General features: G+C 39.6%; 1 protein-coding gene across 6 annotated transcripts in view; it reads left to right on the top strand.

Annotated features, from left to right (window-relative positions):
- Positions 1-15,793, top strand: part of CWH43 (cell wall biogenesis 43 C-terminal homolog) — a 79,877-nt gene extending 64,084 nt beyond the window's left edge. For 2 of the 6 annotated variants that reach the window (XM_064285831.1, XM_064285832.1), the window contains exons 12-14: positions 4,701-4,762; positions 9,037-9,192; positions 15,492-15,792. In XM_064285831.1, the coding sequence (XP_064141901.1) occupies positions 4,701-4,762; positions 9,037-9,192; positions 15,492-15,570 (297 nt within the window). In that variant the 3' untranslated portion in view covers positions 15,571-15,792. Of the gene's footprint in view, positions 1-4,700; positions 4,763-9,036; positions 9,193-15,491 lie in introns of those variants that run through there. The other 4 variants (XM_064285829.1, XM_003415873.3, XM_064285830.1 and 1 more) reach the window with 4 other exon arrangements.
- The last annotated feature ends 1,434 nt before the right edge of the window (positions 15,794-17,227 follow it).

The raw sequence follows: 17,227 nt of genomic DNA, 5'->3' as shown, positions 1-17,227 counted from the left end.
TAAAGATTACAGCCAAGAAAACCCTGTGGGGCAGTTCTACTCTGTCACATGAGGCCACTATGAGTCAAAAATGGCTGATGGCACCCAACAACAGCAGGGATAGCACATCTATGTAATGTCAATGAGGTGGCTCAACTGGAGACTGGAAGATCCAATTTCAAGATGATTTATATAGTTGGCAAGTTCATACTGGCTTCTGACCAGGAGCTCAGATGAGGCTTTGGGCTTGGGACCTTGATTCCTTTCCATGTGCTATTTGGGCTTCCTCCTATAGGGCAGCTGGATTTTAAGAGTGAGTGCCCCAAGAGAACCAGGCAGAAGCTGTATGGCCTAGCTTTATAAGCAACATAGTGTTTTCTTCTGCCATAGTAACAAGCCTGTCCAAATTCAATGGGAAGAAACATAAAACCCACCTCTTGATGGGAGGAGTATCAAAGTCACAATATAAGAATAGCATATGGGATGTGAGACATTGTTGCGGCCATGTTTAGAAAATACAATCTGCCACATGGTGAGAGTTAATTATGATAGTGAAAGATAAAATGAAACATCACACAGAGTGGCAGGCTGATCAGCTAGACAGGACCTTACCAGATGACACTGAATTAGATCATACCTTTTCAAGTCTAAAACTCTTGAATTTGTCAGTGTGCTTGGACATAACCATGAGCAAATCAAATCCTCAAGAGACTGGTACATACACTAGAATGCCAAGTGCGTTCTCAAATCGAGAAATACAATTCTTCTATTTAGTTAAGCCTTCTGTAGATTTCTTGGTCCTTTTCATTTTGCTTTTGACTTCATGTCTTGAGCTAATATCTGCAGTGATAAAAGCTTATCCATCTTACTTGATCTTAGGACTTAAACTCATAGAGCGTAATATTATTTACCAAGTGCTTGGAGAGACAGAGGTGGGAGAGAGCACTGCATGATGAGGGTTTTCTGCATGTGACAGAAAATACAAAGTAACAGTGGCTTAAATAAGATAGTTTTTTAAATATATATATATAAAAGTCTGGGCGAGTGATTCAGTCACTCTGTAGTGTCAGGAATCTGTCCTTCTGTCTGTGGCTCCAGTTTACAAGGCCTACATTTCCAAGTTTGCCTCACGGTCGGAAATGGCAGGCACATTCCAGTTAAAAAAATAGAGGAAGGGATAAAGAAGGGGCAATGTGCATATGCAGGTTATCTCCAAAGGCAAGTTCCAGGAAGCTCATTGACTGGAATGTAGTCATATGACCACACCTTCCTATACAGAAAGCAGGAAGATGGAATTTTTAATCTTGATGGCCACAAACCCAGCTAAACATGCTACAACTTTGGAAGAAGAACAGGGAAGATATTGGGGAGCATGAGTTAGTCTCTGCCACAGTAGGTAGGCAGAAAGTGGAGTCAACATGGACTACTGGTTTGGGGCTTTAGTCAGAGAGTTTATGATGGTAACATTTACTATTATAGAATACAAAAGAAAGAAGAGTTTTGCAGAGAGATCATGAGCTCAGGTTTGGGCTGAGTTTGACACATCTGTGGGACATTAATGGCGATGTCCAATGGTCAGCTGGATATATGGGTCTGGAATTCAGAAGAGCTATCAGGACTAGAGATAGAGATTAGGGAGTTGCCAGCATATAGGTGATCATTGAAACCATGGAAGTGGATGAGATTGCTTGTGAAGTTATAGAAGAGCAAAAAGATCAAACAAGTAGACACATGAGACTATGTGGGCAGGTCCTGTCTGGAGAGGAGATGAGAGGGCAGAGGGAGTTAAAAGCTGGCCAAATGGACACAAAAATAGAGAGAGGAAAGAAGGAGTGTGCTGTCTCATTAGGGGGAGAGCAACTAGGAGTATATAGCAAAAAAAAAAACAAGGTGTATATAAATTTTTGTATGAGAGACAGACTTGATTTATAATTTTCACTTACCTGTACCCTGTTGCTGTCAAGTCGATTCCGACTCACAGCGACCCTGTAGGATGGAGTAGAATTGCCCCATAGGGTTTCCAAGGAGTGGCTGGTAAGTTCAAACTGCCAACCATGGAAACCCTGGTAGTGTAGTGGTTAAGAGCTACAGCTGCTAACCAAAAGGTTGGCAGTTTGAATCTACCAGGTGCTCCTTGGAAACCCTATGGGGCGGTTCTATTCTGTCCTTTAGGGTTACTATGAGTTGGAATTGACTTGATGGCTATAGGTTTAACTTTCACTTAAAGCACAATAAAAATTAAAAAAAATAAAAGAAGATCAAAGAAAACCCAATAAAGCCATGTTCAATGCAGCTATCATGAGAGAGCCCTAGTGGCACAGTGGTTAAGAGCTCAGCTGCTAACCAGAAGGTCAATGGTTTGAACCCATCAGCCACTCTGCAGGAGAAAGATGTGGCAGTATGCTTCCGTAAAGTTTACGGCCTTGGAAACCCTATAGGATTGCTATGAGTCTGAATCGACCCAACAATAGTGATTTGGTTTGGGGATCATGGGGTGGTGGGTGAGGGAAGAAAAGGGAAATTATCTCAAGAAAGAGATTAAGGACAATTAGAAAAGTAAGAGGAAAACCTGGAGAGTGTGGAGTCATAGAGACGACATCGGTTATTTTTCACTGTGTTAGAAATCACCTCAAAATTCAGTGGCTTAAAACAACATCAGTTTATTATTTCTCATGATTTAGTGGGTTGACTTGGCAATTCTCTGGTCTTTCCTGGGTTCACTTATACAATGAGCTGGTGGCTTGGCTTTTGTTGGAGGGTCTAAGATGGCCCCACTCACATGTCTGGGGCCTTAGTGCTCGCTGTCGGCTGAGCCTTTCTCTCCACTGGTCTCTCATCTTTCACTAACCTAGCCAGGGCTGCGTTTTTCAGCTGTGTGACCTTGGGACAAGCTGCTTAACCTTTCTGGGGCTCAATCTCCACACATGTAACATGGTAATGTAATATCTCTTCCATCACTGTGTTGTTGTGAAGAGGAAATATAATGTATACAAAACCCTCATATATGGAATGCACCCACTAAGTGGTAGCTACATGTATGTCTTATGTCTGTCTGGCTGCCTGTATAAAATCCAACAAGACAAATGCGTGTGTAAGTACATGGTTTATAAGTTATGAAAGAATGTTAGACAAAATGAGATTTAGCAAGCCTGAGGAAAAAGTCATCCTAATAAAGGACAACATTCTTACATTGTATGTGTATGTGTGTGTGTGTGCACAGCATGGTTGTGAGTGTGCATCTGTGTCTGTGAGGGAAATACATGGTGTTGGGCAGGACAAATTTTATTTGATTTTTATTTAATCCTCTGTTGTTTTCCACTATCACTGTCAGAAGCCGTAACAGGATTGGCAACGGATTCCCATACAGCTTTTTCTATTAAGTTTTTGCATGTGGAGAGGCATTTAAGTCAAAAATGCTTGGATGAACAGATTTTTCTCTTTAAAAAATGAGTATTTAAATTCTGTAGTCTTAAAACAGCTTCATAGTTTATTACTCCCAGTATAGATAGCTGAGTGACTTACTGCTTATCTCTTCCTAAAGCAGACCAGAACCATACTTCTTTTATTTATTGATGTTCTTCACAATCTTCTAAATTTTTAAAACTCATTACAGTTTTTACATGTTTGGAAATGTACATTAATATGTGTGTAATATAAATGCCAATAAAAGTTCATGTAACAGTCATTCATGTGTTCACCACCAAGCTTAAGGAAAAAAAAATTAGGAGATAAGTAAATTATGTATTCTTTCAGTGATTTAAAAATATATTCTTAATTACATTTCTTAGTAAAATTCAGGAATAGCAAAAAGTCAGGTATATTTTTATTTATAGTTTTTTTTGTTTAAGAGAAAAATGGAGACTTCTTCCTTCAATATAACAGCTTCCTATTTTTTCCTAACACATTATAGGGAAAAAACAATGTATTTCTCTTCTGCTTCTGTGATGAAAAATAACCCTGGGCTCAAGCTTTCAACATCAAAAACGCTCGTGATTTCTCCCAAAATGTGTTTATTTCCATGATTCGATTTAACGAACACATATTGAGTGCCTGCTGAACAGCAGGCTTCATGCTAAGTATCAGAGAGACAAAAGTGATGAAGAGTCCTTCTGCTCAGGAAGGGCAGGTGGAGACATATATGAACAAATCACTGTCGCAGAATGGCATAGCTGCTGTGCAAAAAGTACTACATAGGGTGACAAATGAAGAGACGGTAAATTCTGCTTACGGTGAAGGTCTCGGAAAGCTGCAGGGAGCCAGGAACTGTATTGTAATCAGTGATTTCCTGCCCAACTCCCTCTTTAGACCACCTTCATCTTTGTATTCCTAGCATCTACAGTAGCTAAGGAGCCCTGATGGTGCAGTGGTTAAAGCAATCGACTGGTAATCGAAAGGCCACCAGTTCTAAACCACCAGTGGCTCCGCAGGAGGAAGTTGTGGCAGTCTGCTTCCGTAGAGATTTAGAGCCTTATAAACCCTGTGGGGTCACTATGAGTCAGAATTAACTTGACAGCAGTGGGTGGGTGGGTAGTACAGTAGCTAGATTGACACTTAGCAGGTGCTGAATAAATACCTGTCTAATGAACTTTAAAAGATGAGTAGGAGCCAGGCAGACAAAACAGCATGCTCATTTATCATGGTAGCTCACGCGTTTTCTTGGCAATTCAGAATCGAAGATTGCTTTTTATGCTTTAAGCGTTCTCTCCCATGCCCTTTATTAGGATATCGACAGCACAGATCATGACAGATGGTGTGAATACATTATGTATCGAGGGCTGATCAGGTGAGCACAGATGTTTGATTTCTTTTTAATCTATTCTTACTGTGATCTTCTGGGTCTACCCTAGAAGGAAAATTTTTGCGAAAGCAATTTATTTTGTTAGTTTTTTATAAACACTGATTTGGCTGGTTATGCAGTTTAACAGTTTTTTTTAAGGCGTGGCTTAGTGATTTAAGAAGGAATAACTGTTCATTCATTCATTTGATGAGTACTTATTAAATACTTATTATGGGCCAGACACTGTCTTAGTGGGGATATAACAGGAACAAAACAAAATCCTTTGTTATCACAGAGCTTACATTGCAACAGAAGGAAATGGAAAATCAGCAAATAAATTCTAAAATTTGACAGGTGGTGGTAAGTGTGACGAAGACATGAATAAAGCTGTGGTATGTTACACAGGGTGTGCAGACTAGGCCCTTCTGATGGAGTGATGTCTGGGCAGCAGCCTGGATGAAATGAGAGAGTCGTTCGTATCTTGGGGAAGACCGTGCCAGGCAGAGGGACAGCAAGTACAAAAGCTTCCAAAAGGAGTGTGATTAATATTTTTGAGAATTAGCAAGGGGGCCAGTGTGGCTGGAGTGGAGTGAAGTAGGAAGGGAGGGGAGAGATGTAAGGGGGTCCAGATCATGTTGACAGTGGATTGAGACGCAGGTCCCTCCACATCTTCAGCGGAGGGACCATGCTGCAATCTGAAGACCTACCCTAAAACTCCCAGAGGCTCCTCCTGGTAGTACAGAATCTGTTAGGAGATATTTGATCTGAGGCCTTTAACTACCCCCCTGGGGCAGTGCTGGGAACTCTGGTGTAGGCTTCTAGGATGAAATTCTCAGGGCTTTAGTCCCTCATCCATACAGAGCAGCTCATCAAAGGTGTCTTGGTATTTCCAGCCTGAGGACAGGGGCTGGTGATTGATCTGATCACTGCTTAAAAAAAAAAAAAAAGCAGTTGCTGTCAGTCGATTCCAACTCATGGCCATCCTATGGATTGCAGAATAGAACTGCAGTCCACTCCACAGGGGTCTCGGTGGCTGTGATCTTCTGGAAACAGATCACCAGGCCTTTCCTCCACAGCACCTGTGGTTGGATTCTAATCACCAACCTTTCAGTTAGTAGCTGAGCACTTAACCGTTTGCACCACTCACGTACTCCTGATCATCCTCTAAGTAATCTTCTAAGATGCGTGGGTCTGCATTTATGAAAGAAATAGTTGCCTTCTAGGAATGATATAGGATCACAGGGTCCGGTGGGGACCAAAGAGTAGCAGTCCAGTAAAATCAAACCTTCATGTTCTCTTGGTGTACAATCCCTGTTTGTCATTCAACAATTATTGATCAGGCGTGGTATACATGCTAGGCACCGGGAGTATCGCTGTAAACAAAGCAGTCAAGCATCTCTACCCTGGAGGAAGGAGAATGGACAATAAACATAATTTTATGATATTGTGTTTTAGAAAGTGAGGAGTGCTGTCAGAAAAAATAGAGCAGGGTAAGAAGCATTAGGAATATGGAGGTGGGGGTGCATTTGTAAATATGGAGTTGGATAAATCTTACCAAGAACACGATCATTTGGGTCAAGATTTGAAGGAGTGGGCCATGAGGTTATCTAGGAGAAGACCCTTCCAGGTAGAGGAACTGTTGTTGTTAGGTGCTGTTGAGTTGGTTCCGACTCATAGCAACCCTATGTACAACATGAGGAGACACTGCCTGGTCCTGTGCCATCCTTACAATTGCTGTTATGCTTGAGTCTATTGTTGCAGCCACTGCGTCAGTCCATCTCTTTGAGGGTCTTCCTCTTTTTTCCGCTGGTGCTTGGTCTTCCTTATTCATCGTCCAGCTTTCACATGCATATGACCAAAAAAAACCAAACCTGTTGCCATCGAGTTATTTCTGACTCATAGTGACACCATAGGACAGCGTAGAATTGCCTCGTACAGTTTCCAAGGAACAGCTCTTGGATTCCAACTGCCAACCTTTTAGTTAGCAGCCATAGCTCTTAACCACTATGCCACCAGGGTTTACATTCATATGAGGCGATTGAAAACACCATGGCTTGGGTCAGGTGCACCTTAGTCTTCAAGATGACATCTTTGCTTTTCAACACATTAAAGAGGTCTTTCACAGCAGATTTGTCTAATGCAATGCATCTTTTGATTTCTTGACTGCTGCTTTCATATGCATTGATTGTGGATCCAAGTAAAATGAAATCCTTGACAACTTCAATCTTTTCTGTTTATCCTGATGTTACTTATTGGTCCAGCTTCTCAGATTATTTGCTCAGCATACAGATTGAACAGATATGGTGAAAGCATACAACCTAGCCAGTGCAAAAGCCCCGAGGGCAGGAGTGTGCAATGTGTTAGAGGAAAATTGAGGCTAGTGAGGCTGGAGTGTGTGTGTAGGGGTGGGGTTGGAATGGGGCGGGGTCACAAGAAGGATGAGGTAAGTGGGGAGTATGTGGGCAGGAAGGGAAGGGAGGAGATCTTGAAAGGATCTCCTGGCCCTTATTGAGGACTTTAGATAGTACTCTGAGTAAAATGGTGACCTTTCTTGGTTTCTGGACAATTCCATAAGTTCATATGCTTACTGAAGTGAGCTAAGGAGGACCTTGTCGTGCTAGGATCATTCTGGTTATACTGCTCGTTCAGAAACCCTAAAAGGCCTGGTATATGCCCAAATGGCTGCCAGGTAGATAGCTCAGCTATAATTTTGGTGTTCCCAAAGAGTTAAGCAGGGAGAGGGCATGTTAAAGTGTTAGTTTTGTAAAGTACTTTATATCTCAGTTTGAAAATACTATTTAAATGTTTATTATAAGGGTTGTCTTAATGGGGATAGAGTTTCTAGAAAATAGTTTACAATATAGACTGAAATAGGTATAATTCCAAGTTGTAAAAATTGTTGGTCATCAAGGAACAAGGTGTTTATAGCAACCATTGTAGCTGGCTAGCCGAGTTCTTTGTACATATGTAGCCTGAGACCTTTATTACTTCAAGAGGGTGGGAAGGCATGGTTATATGTGTATATACACACACACACATATGAAAATTTTGATACTTTCATGAATATATGTAATATATATATAAGTTAAATGGAGCCCTGGTGGCACAGTGGTTAAAACCTCGGCTGCTAACCAAAAGGTTGGCAGTTCAAATCCACCAGCCGCTCCTTGGAAACCCAATAGGCAGTTCTATTCTGTCCTATAGGGTCGCTGTGAGTCAGAATGGACGTGACAGCAGTGGGTTTTTTTTTTTTTTTTTTGGTTAAGCCCTATGGGACAGTTCTAGTCTCACATGGAGTGGCTACCAGTTGGAATCAATGTGACGGCACAAAACAGCAACAACATTAGAATGAAAAGGTCCCTTGGTGGCCCAAATGGTTAAGCATTTTGGTGTTAACCAAAAAGTTGGTGGTTTGAGCCCACCCAGAGTCACCTTGGAAAAAAAGCCTGATGATCTGCTTTTGAAAGGTCACGGCCACGTATCACCCTGCAGCACATGGGGTTGCCATGAGTCAGAATCAACACAGACTCAGCAGGTTTGGTTTTGATTTTATTAGAGTGAGAGCTCCGTAAGGGCAAGAATTTTGTTCGTTGCCTATCCCCAGTGCTTAGAACAGTGTCTGGCACATAATAGGGACTGACAGATATTTATTCATTGAAAAAGAAATCAATGAAGCTGACTTAATTTTTCTTTTTTGAAGAGGCAAAATTAAATAAAATGAATTCTTTGCTGCTCACTGTTCCCTCATTTTTCCGTCTGAGCGTCTCACTAAGAACAGTGCCTGTAAAATGCTTTGAATTTCCTGGAGAACGGAAAGCTTTAAGCAAAGCAGGATGTGGGGCTTTTTTAGACATACAAAATCTTTTATTCTAAACTTATAAGAGTGAATGAAAATGTACATGTTGTATTTGAATTTTTAAAGGTAAAAAATAATTTATGCATAAATTCCTGTCATCCTGAAGAATTCCTGTTATTGACTCAATACAAAATCATGTGGAGGTAGTTTGTATAGGCAGAATATTCATTAGTTTAAGAAAGTAGATTAAGTTTGCCCAGTGTATTTAGTTAATTAAATTCATGTGAATGCTCCTTATTGATTTATATCATAAAGAGAGGTTTTAATAAATATTTAGTTCTACTTTAGCTCTAGTTGTGATATACAGAGTCTGAGGAGTTAGAAATAGGAAATTGGTGTAATAATGAAAGTACTAACTATTAGGGATCATCTAATTTCTACATGATGATAAAACCTTTACAAACCATTTCTTCTTCTGCCACAGATTAGGATATGCAAGAATCTCCCATGCTGAACTGAGTGACTCTGAAATTCAGGTGGCCAAATTTAGGATCCCTGATGACCCCGTTAATTATAGAGACAACCAGAAAGTGGTCATCGACCACAGAAAAGTTCCTGAGAAAATTCATTTCAATCCGAGGTAAGTGAGTTCCTCTATGTTGTAGGCTACGCTTATGAGAGTTTCGGAAAGTAGAGGATCAGCGAAAACAAGGGAAAAACCCTCAGTGAGATGGACTGACACCATAACTGCGACAATGGACTCAAACGTGCCAATGACCGTGAAGACGGTGCAGGACTGGGCGTTGTTTCATTCTGTTATGTATAAGGTCATCATGAGTCAGAGCCAACTGGACAGTTAGGAGATGCCACGTGCCTCTGGGGAATCTAAATATCACCTCAAAATTAGCTTCAAGTTGAATTTGGTTCTAGAGGTTCATGCCAAATAAGGGAGCTCATGGTAACATGATAAAATCCTATTTCAGTTGAAGTTATGGTCCCTGCTTTCTAAGAGAAACCTTTTATGGTCCCAACCTCAGGTAAAAAATGTTACGTCATCATTATCATTGTCACCATCATTAGCATCATCAAAATAGCTAATATTTGAGTGCTTCTATGTCTCAGATGAAGAGCCCTTAGTAGCTCAATGGTTAAGCGCTCAGCGGCTAACTGAAAGTTTGGTGATTCAAACCCATCTAGTGGCTCTGTGGGAGAAAGACTTAACAATCTGCTCCCCTAAATTACAGCCTAGAAAACCCTGTGGGGCAGTTCTACTCTGTCACATGGGGTCACTATGAGTGGAAAATTGACTCGATGGCACCAGCAGCAACAACATGTCTTAGATCTTGTTGTAGGTGCTTTGTGTGTGTTCAGCTTGGTACTCTTACTATGCCCATTTTATAGATAAGGAAGCTTAGGCTGACGAAGGTAACAGAGCTAATGAGTGGAAAGAAAGCCTCTTAGCATCCTTGGGTTGCTGTGATTCTTAGTTCAGCTGCACATTAGATTTACACTGCTTGGACCCCCGACCCCTGACCAATTATTCAGAAGCTCTTGGAGTGGTACCTGGGCTTTGGGATTTAAAAAATATTTCCAGACCAATTCTAATGTACAGTTAGGATTAAGGATGACAAGTATAATGTAACTCAGACTATGGAGAGTGCATAATTTGTTTACACTGCAGATACTCTACCATGTGAAGTATATTGGGTTTGGTTTTGTTTTTAATAGAGGTTTTCTGAAAAGTCTATTTGCAGCAGAACGTATAATTTGGAATATGTACTCTTTTCTCCTCCTTGACTGGATAATGAGAGGAAACCGCTGCATAAAAACAAACTTGGAACATGTGATGTACATTATTATTATTATTTGACATCTTTATTGTGTTTGCCAGTGAATAACTTCAGAAATTTCTCAGATTTCATTTTGTTGTGGAAAAAGAAAGACCTATTTCCCCATCTTCTTTTTCTCCTTTGTCCCACTTATAACAAGAAAAAATCTGCATGAAAGTGTAGGCAATTAATATGAGAAGTGCTATGACTAAATCTTGATTTACTTCCATTATTGTACTTTTTTCTTGTTCTTTGTACATGTAATGTGGTTGTAAAGAGCATGGGCTCTGGGGTCAGGTGTCTTGGGTTCGAATCCTCACTCTTGCCAACTAATAGCTGGGTAACCCTGGGCAAGTTGCTTAGCCTCTCTAAGCCAAAAGTCCTTCGATGAAAAAAAAAAATTAGTGCCTAAGGAGCCCTACTGGCACAATAGTTAAGTGCTTGGCTGCTAACTGAAAGGTTGGAGGTTCAAAACCACCACGGGAGAAAAGATCTGGTGATCTACTTCCATAAAAACAGGCAAGCCTATGAGACAGTTCTACTCTGTCCTGTAGGGTCACTATGAGTCTGAATCAACTCAGTGGCACACAACAACAGTAGTGCCTACCTCCTATGGTTATTTGAGGTTTGAATGACACATAAAGTTTTTAGAATAAACAGTGGCATAGTAAGTGCTCGATAGCAATAGCAAGAATAGTGTTTGTTGTAATAACAGTAGAAATAAAATACAATATTTCCTCTCCCTTTGCTGATTAAGATGACTTTTTAAATAGAAACTAGAAGAACATCAAAGGCCTCTCCTCTAAATTAGAAGCAGTAACAACTAGTGGGTCTTATTTGTTCTAACAGTTATATAAGATCTGGGAAGGAAAAGACTTTCCTATTTCTTTATACTTTGTATATCAGGAGTGTGGAGAAATTCAAATAAAATATTTTTGGCTAACCACAACTGCAGATTAATTCCAAAAACTGAGCAGAGCTAGATACCTTCTTCCCCACTCAGTTTAATTATGAAAATAACGGGAGCATAACTAGAAGGCCTGCCTTAATTTAAAATGTTCTTATTACAAAAGGTACACCCACACATGTAAAAATTTATAAAGTAGAAATAGGCAAAGGAAACTAAATTTACCAAAAATTCCATCTCTTTTAATTCCTTAATCCAGCAACTATTCATTGAGTACTACGATGACAACGCCATGCTGGGCCTTGTGTTGGATAGATACCAAGAACAGAGTGCTGAACAAGACAAAGTCTCTCTCCTTATGGAGATCATGTTCTATTTGGGAGATAAGCAACTGAAAGGTTATCACTGATAGGATTTTGGGATATATCTTTCCTTTAATATCATCGTCAAAAATGAAAGGTTGATATCCTTGATATTAATGAGCTGAGATGGACTGGTATGGGTCATTTCGAATCAGATAATCATATGGTCTACATGCCAGGAATGACAACTTGAAGAGGAATAGCTTTGCATTCATCATCAAAAAGGACATTTCAAGATCTATCCTGAAGTACAATGCTGTCAGTAATAGGATAATATCCATACGCCTACAAGGAAGACCAGTTAATATGACTATTATACAAATTTATGCACCAACCACTAACGCCAAAGATGAAGAAATTGAAGATTTTCACCAACTTGAGCAGTCTGAAATTGATCAAACATGCAATCAGGATACACTGATAATTACTGCTGATTGGAATGTGAAAGTTGGAAACAAAGAAGAAGGATTGGTAGTTGGAAAATATGGCCTTGGTGATAGAAATGATGCCAGAGATCACATGATAGAATTTTGCAAGACCAATGACTTCTTCATTGCAAATACCTTTTTTCACCAACATACATAAGTGGTGGGACCTCACTAGATGGAATACACAGGAATCAAATCAACTACATTTGTGGAAAGAGACATCAGACAGAACAAGGCCAGGGGCTGACTGTGGATTAGACCATCAGTTACTCATATGCAAGTTCAAGTTGAAACAGAAGAAAATTAGAACAAGTCCACAAGAGCCAAAGTATGACCTTGAGTATCTCCCATCTGAATTCAGAGACCATCTCAAGAATAGATTTGATGCATTGAACACTAATAACCAAAGACCAGATGAGTGATGGAATGACATCAAGGACATCACACATGAAGAAAGCAAAAGGTCATTAAAAAGACAGGAGAGAAAGAAAAGGCCAAAATGGTTATCAGAAGAGACTCTGAAACTTGCTCTTGAACATCGAGTAGCTAAAGCGAAAGGAAAAAATGATGAAGTAAAAGAGCTGAAAAGATTTCAAAGGGTGGCTTGAGAAGACAAAGTAAAGTATTATGATGACATGTGCAAAGACGTGGAGATAGAAAACCAAAAGGGAAGAACATTCTCAGCATTTCTCAAGCTGAAAGAACTGAAGAAAAAATTCAAGCCTCGAGTTGCAATACTGAAGGATTCTACGGGGAAAATATTAAACGAAGCAGGAAGCATCCAAAGAAGATGGAAGGAATAGAGTCACTATACCAAAAAGAATTGGTTGACGTTGAACCATTTTAGGAGGTAACATATGATCAGGAACCATTGGTACTGAAAGAAGAAGTCCAAGCTGCACTGAAGGCATTGGCAAAAACAAGGATTTGGGAATGGATGGAATACCAACTGAGATGTTTCAACAAAAGGATGCAGCACTGGAAGTGCTCACTCGTCTATGTCAAGAAGCTTGGAAGACAGCTACCTGACCAACCGACTGGAAGAGATTCATATTTATGCCTATTCCCAAGAAATGTGATCCAACAGAATGCAGAAATTATTGAACAATATCATAAATATCACACAAAAGCAAAATTTTACTGAAGATCATTCAAAAGTGGCTGCAGCAGTATATCAACAGGGAACTGCCACAAATTCAAGCCAAATTTAGAAAAGGACGTGAAACCAAGGGTATCATTGTTGATGTCAGATGAATCCTGGCTGAAAGCAAAGAATACCAGAAGGAGGGTTACCTGTGTTTTATTGACTATGCTAAGGTACTTGACTGTGTGGATCATAGCAAATTATGGATAACATTGTGGAGAGTGGGAATTCCAAAACACTTAGTTGTGCTCATGAGGTACCTGTATATGGATCAAGAGGCAATCGATCAAACAGAACAAGGGGATATTGCATGGTTTAAAGTCAGGAAAGGTGTGTGTCAGGGTTGTATTCTTTCACTGTACTTATTCAATCTGTATGCTGAGGAAATAATCCAAAAACCTGGACTATATGAAGAAGAATGGGGCATTGGGATCGGAGGAAGACTCATTAACAACCTGCATTTTGCAGATGACACACCTTGCTTCTGAAAATGAAGAGGACTTGAAGCACTTACTGATGAAGATCAAAGAGCACAGCCTTCGGTATGGATTACACCTCAACATTAAAAAAAAAAAAAAAAATTTTTTTTTTCAACATAAAGAAAACAAAAATCCTCACAACTGGACCAATAAGCAACATCATGATAAACGGAGAAAAGATTGAGGTTGTCAAGGATTTCATTTTGCTTGGATCCACAATCAACACCCATGGAAGCAACAGTCAAGAAATCAAAATACACATTGCCTTTTTTTTTTTAGGCAAGTCAACTGCAAAAGTATTGAAAAGCACAGATGCTACCTTGAGGACTAAGGTGCTCGCCTGAGCCAAGCCATGGTGTTTTCAGTCGCCTCATATGCATGTGAAAGCTGGAACAGTGAATAAGGAAGACTGAAGAAGAATTGACACCTTTGAATTGTGGTGTTGGCGAAGAATATTGAATATACCACAGACTGCCAAAAGAACAAACAATTCTGTCTCGGACAAGTACAACCAGAATGCTCCTTAGAAGCAAGGATGGCGAGACTACATCTCACATACTTTGGACATGTTATCAGGAGGGATCAGTCCGTGGAGAAGGACATCATTCTTGGTAAAGTAGAGGGTCAGCGGTAAAGAGGAAGACCCTCAATGAGATGGACTGAGACAGTGGCTGCAACAGTGGGCTCAAGCATAACAACAATTGTGAGAATGATGCAGGACCGGGCAGTGTTTCGTTCTGTTGTGCATAGGGTCGCTATGCACAACAACTTTTATATGCACGTGTATCTATTTATCATATAATTATCCCAACTTTTCAATGTATGACATATATATGTATGTGTGTATACTCATTCTATTTGTTAATCTTATTTTTTTCCACCCAATAATGTATTATGAACTTTCTTCCACAATATAGTACTCCTCTTAAAGTCATTTTTAATGATTACTTAACATTCCATTGTATGGACTTAGCAAAATTTAGTAACTAGTTTTAGGTGTTATTGCACATTTTTCTTTTCACTAATTTAAAACTCTTCCAGGGACGACTCATTATTACATCTTTGGGCGTATCTTTGACTACTCCCTTAGGATCTAGTTCTAGATGTGAAACAGCAGGGTCAAAGGTGATGCAGAATTTTAATATTCTTCATCATTATCATTTTCAGATGACAAAGTAGACAGATCTTCCATCTCCTACATTATAGAGGTTATTTGGATATTACTGATGAAGAAAGGGAAGCAATTGCCTTGTTTGCTCAGGCCTTAGCTTGCTTTCCAGTATCTTTTGTAATTCCTCATAGCAACCAGAGCTGTAAAATTAATTAGTTATTCATGAGCAAAGTAAATAGCTAATCTGCAGCATGTGAGCACTTGTAGAAGATTTAGAAGTTATGCCAAAATAGATTTTGTATACACCCAAAAGCAACATGAATAGCATTTCCTGTTTCATGACTGCTTCTCCTGTGAAATAGATGCTATTCAAACTGAGAGCTAGAGAGAAAATCCAAACTGATTTTTCAGCTATGTCATCAGCCAACAATTTCTAAACAACTTTTCTTTTGGAATGATCCATGACCATGGAAAGAGGACTTTACAGGTTAACATTTTGGTCTGCCTTTCCATATGCATGAATCCTTTTTTATGTCTTCATTTTATGTTTCATAAATTGATCACATCTCTCTTGGTTTTATGACAGATAAGTAAAACCACAATGGATTATGGTTAAATTTCACCTACAAGCATACGTTTTTCAATGGTTTTTGTGTGCCATTTGCTTTTTGTTTTTTAGATTTGGATCCTACAAAGAAGGCCACAATTATGAGAACAACCATCATTTCCATATGAGTACTCCCAAATACTTTCTGTGAGCTATTTAAAACAAGAAGTCATTAACTTGGCAAGTCTAAGGAAAAAAATTATATACGATATTAAAGTGGGAAAATACCCACGAAGAACCTCAACTTAAAAAAAGTATGGTACTTATGCAATGAAAAATACCAGCAATTTATGAAACATTGCTTAATAAAAGCATTTCTCCCAGTTGTTTTTAAATTTTATATTAAAAAGTAGAATGGAAAGTGTTATAAGAAAGTTTTACTATTAAAGATAAAATAATAAAAATGTCTTACTTTAAAAAAAGTTTTTCTGTGTATGTGTGGTGGAATATATGTAACAAAACATTTATTTTTTCACCATTTTTACATGGACAATTTAGTGACACTAATTACAGCCACCATGGTATGCAGCAATCTGTTCTTTTCCAAATTTTTCATTCCCCTTAACAGAAACTCAGTAAAATGTCTTACTTTTCCATGATTAAAAAAAAAGGGAATTGATTTATTGATGAGCCGGAAAGACTACTTACAAAAATCAAGCAGCCTTAAATCCTGCTTGGGACAAAGCAGGAAAAAAATGTTTCAAGAGTAAGCCTACATGTTAGAAGAATAACGTGTACGTGACTACTGGTGACTAATTAGCAGGAGCAGCACCTCCATCACCATCCTTCCCTGAGCTATGAAATATCATCTGTCTTTTCCCCATCACTCTTTGGCAGTACGTGATACAGTGTGTTGATGCTTCCAATCAGTCAGGCCACCAGGCTCTCAATGTGCACACCTCAACACGCAGAGGCATCTCATGGAGTAAATTTTCTTCCCTAAAATAACAGGAAGGTAAGGGGAGAATTTAGCTCAATAACACTGTCTTTATTCACAGGTAATAATGATTTGAATGTTGTTCCTGGAGGCACATAAGATTTTAGGACTGGGAAAGGCCCTGAATGTTGTTTGGGGCCAGGGATAAGAGAAGAAAGACAGTTTTCAAAGGTTTCATGTCACAATCTAAAGGAGGTTCCATGGGTCTACTTAATAAAAATGTATTGAGTACACTGGCATATGTAAAACACTGTGTCCCTGTGGTGGTTTTAAAGATATGTCCACAAATGATTTGACGCTTCCTTCAAAAAAAGGAGGTGTATAATACACCTCTTTTGAGAGTGGGCTGGACTTAGTGATTTACTTCTAATGAAGAGAATAGAGTGAAAGAGATAGTGTACAACTTCCAAGCCTAGGTTATACAAGATATTGTGGCATCCATCTTGGTCTAACTCTCTTGGTTTTGGGAGAAGCCAGCTGCCAAGTTGGGAGCAACCCTATGCAGAGGCCTCTCTGGTGAGGAACTGAGACCACGTGCCAACAACCGTGTAAATGAGCCATCAGAGATGTGGAACCTGCTACTCCAGTCAGTCTTCAGATGACTTCAGCCCCTGCTGACAACTGCAACTTCGGGAGAGATTCTGAGCCCAATCATCTAGCTTAGTTGTTCCCAAATTCTTAACCCACAGAACCTATGAGATAGTAACTGGTTTTTTTTTGTTGTTGTTGTTTGTTTTTAAGCCACTAACTGACTCGACGGCAATGGGTATATATTAGGGGGAGCCCGCGTGGTGCAGTGGTTAAGAACTCAGCTGCTAACCAGAAGGTCGGTAGTTCGAATCCACCAGCCACTCCTTGGAAACCCTATGGG

Source organism: Loxodonta africana, chromosome 5 (assembly GCF_030014295.1).
Source record: "Loxodonta africana isolate mLoxAfr1 chromosome 5, mLoxAfr1.hap2, whole genome shotgun sequence".
Taxonomy (NCBI): Eukaryota; Metazoa; Chordata; class Mammalia; order Proboscidea; family Elephantidae; genus Loxodonta; species Loxodonta africana.
Note: the sequence above shows the minus strand (reverse complement) of the source record. Positions and strands in the feature narration are given on the sequence as shown.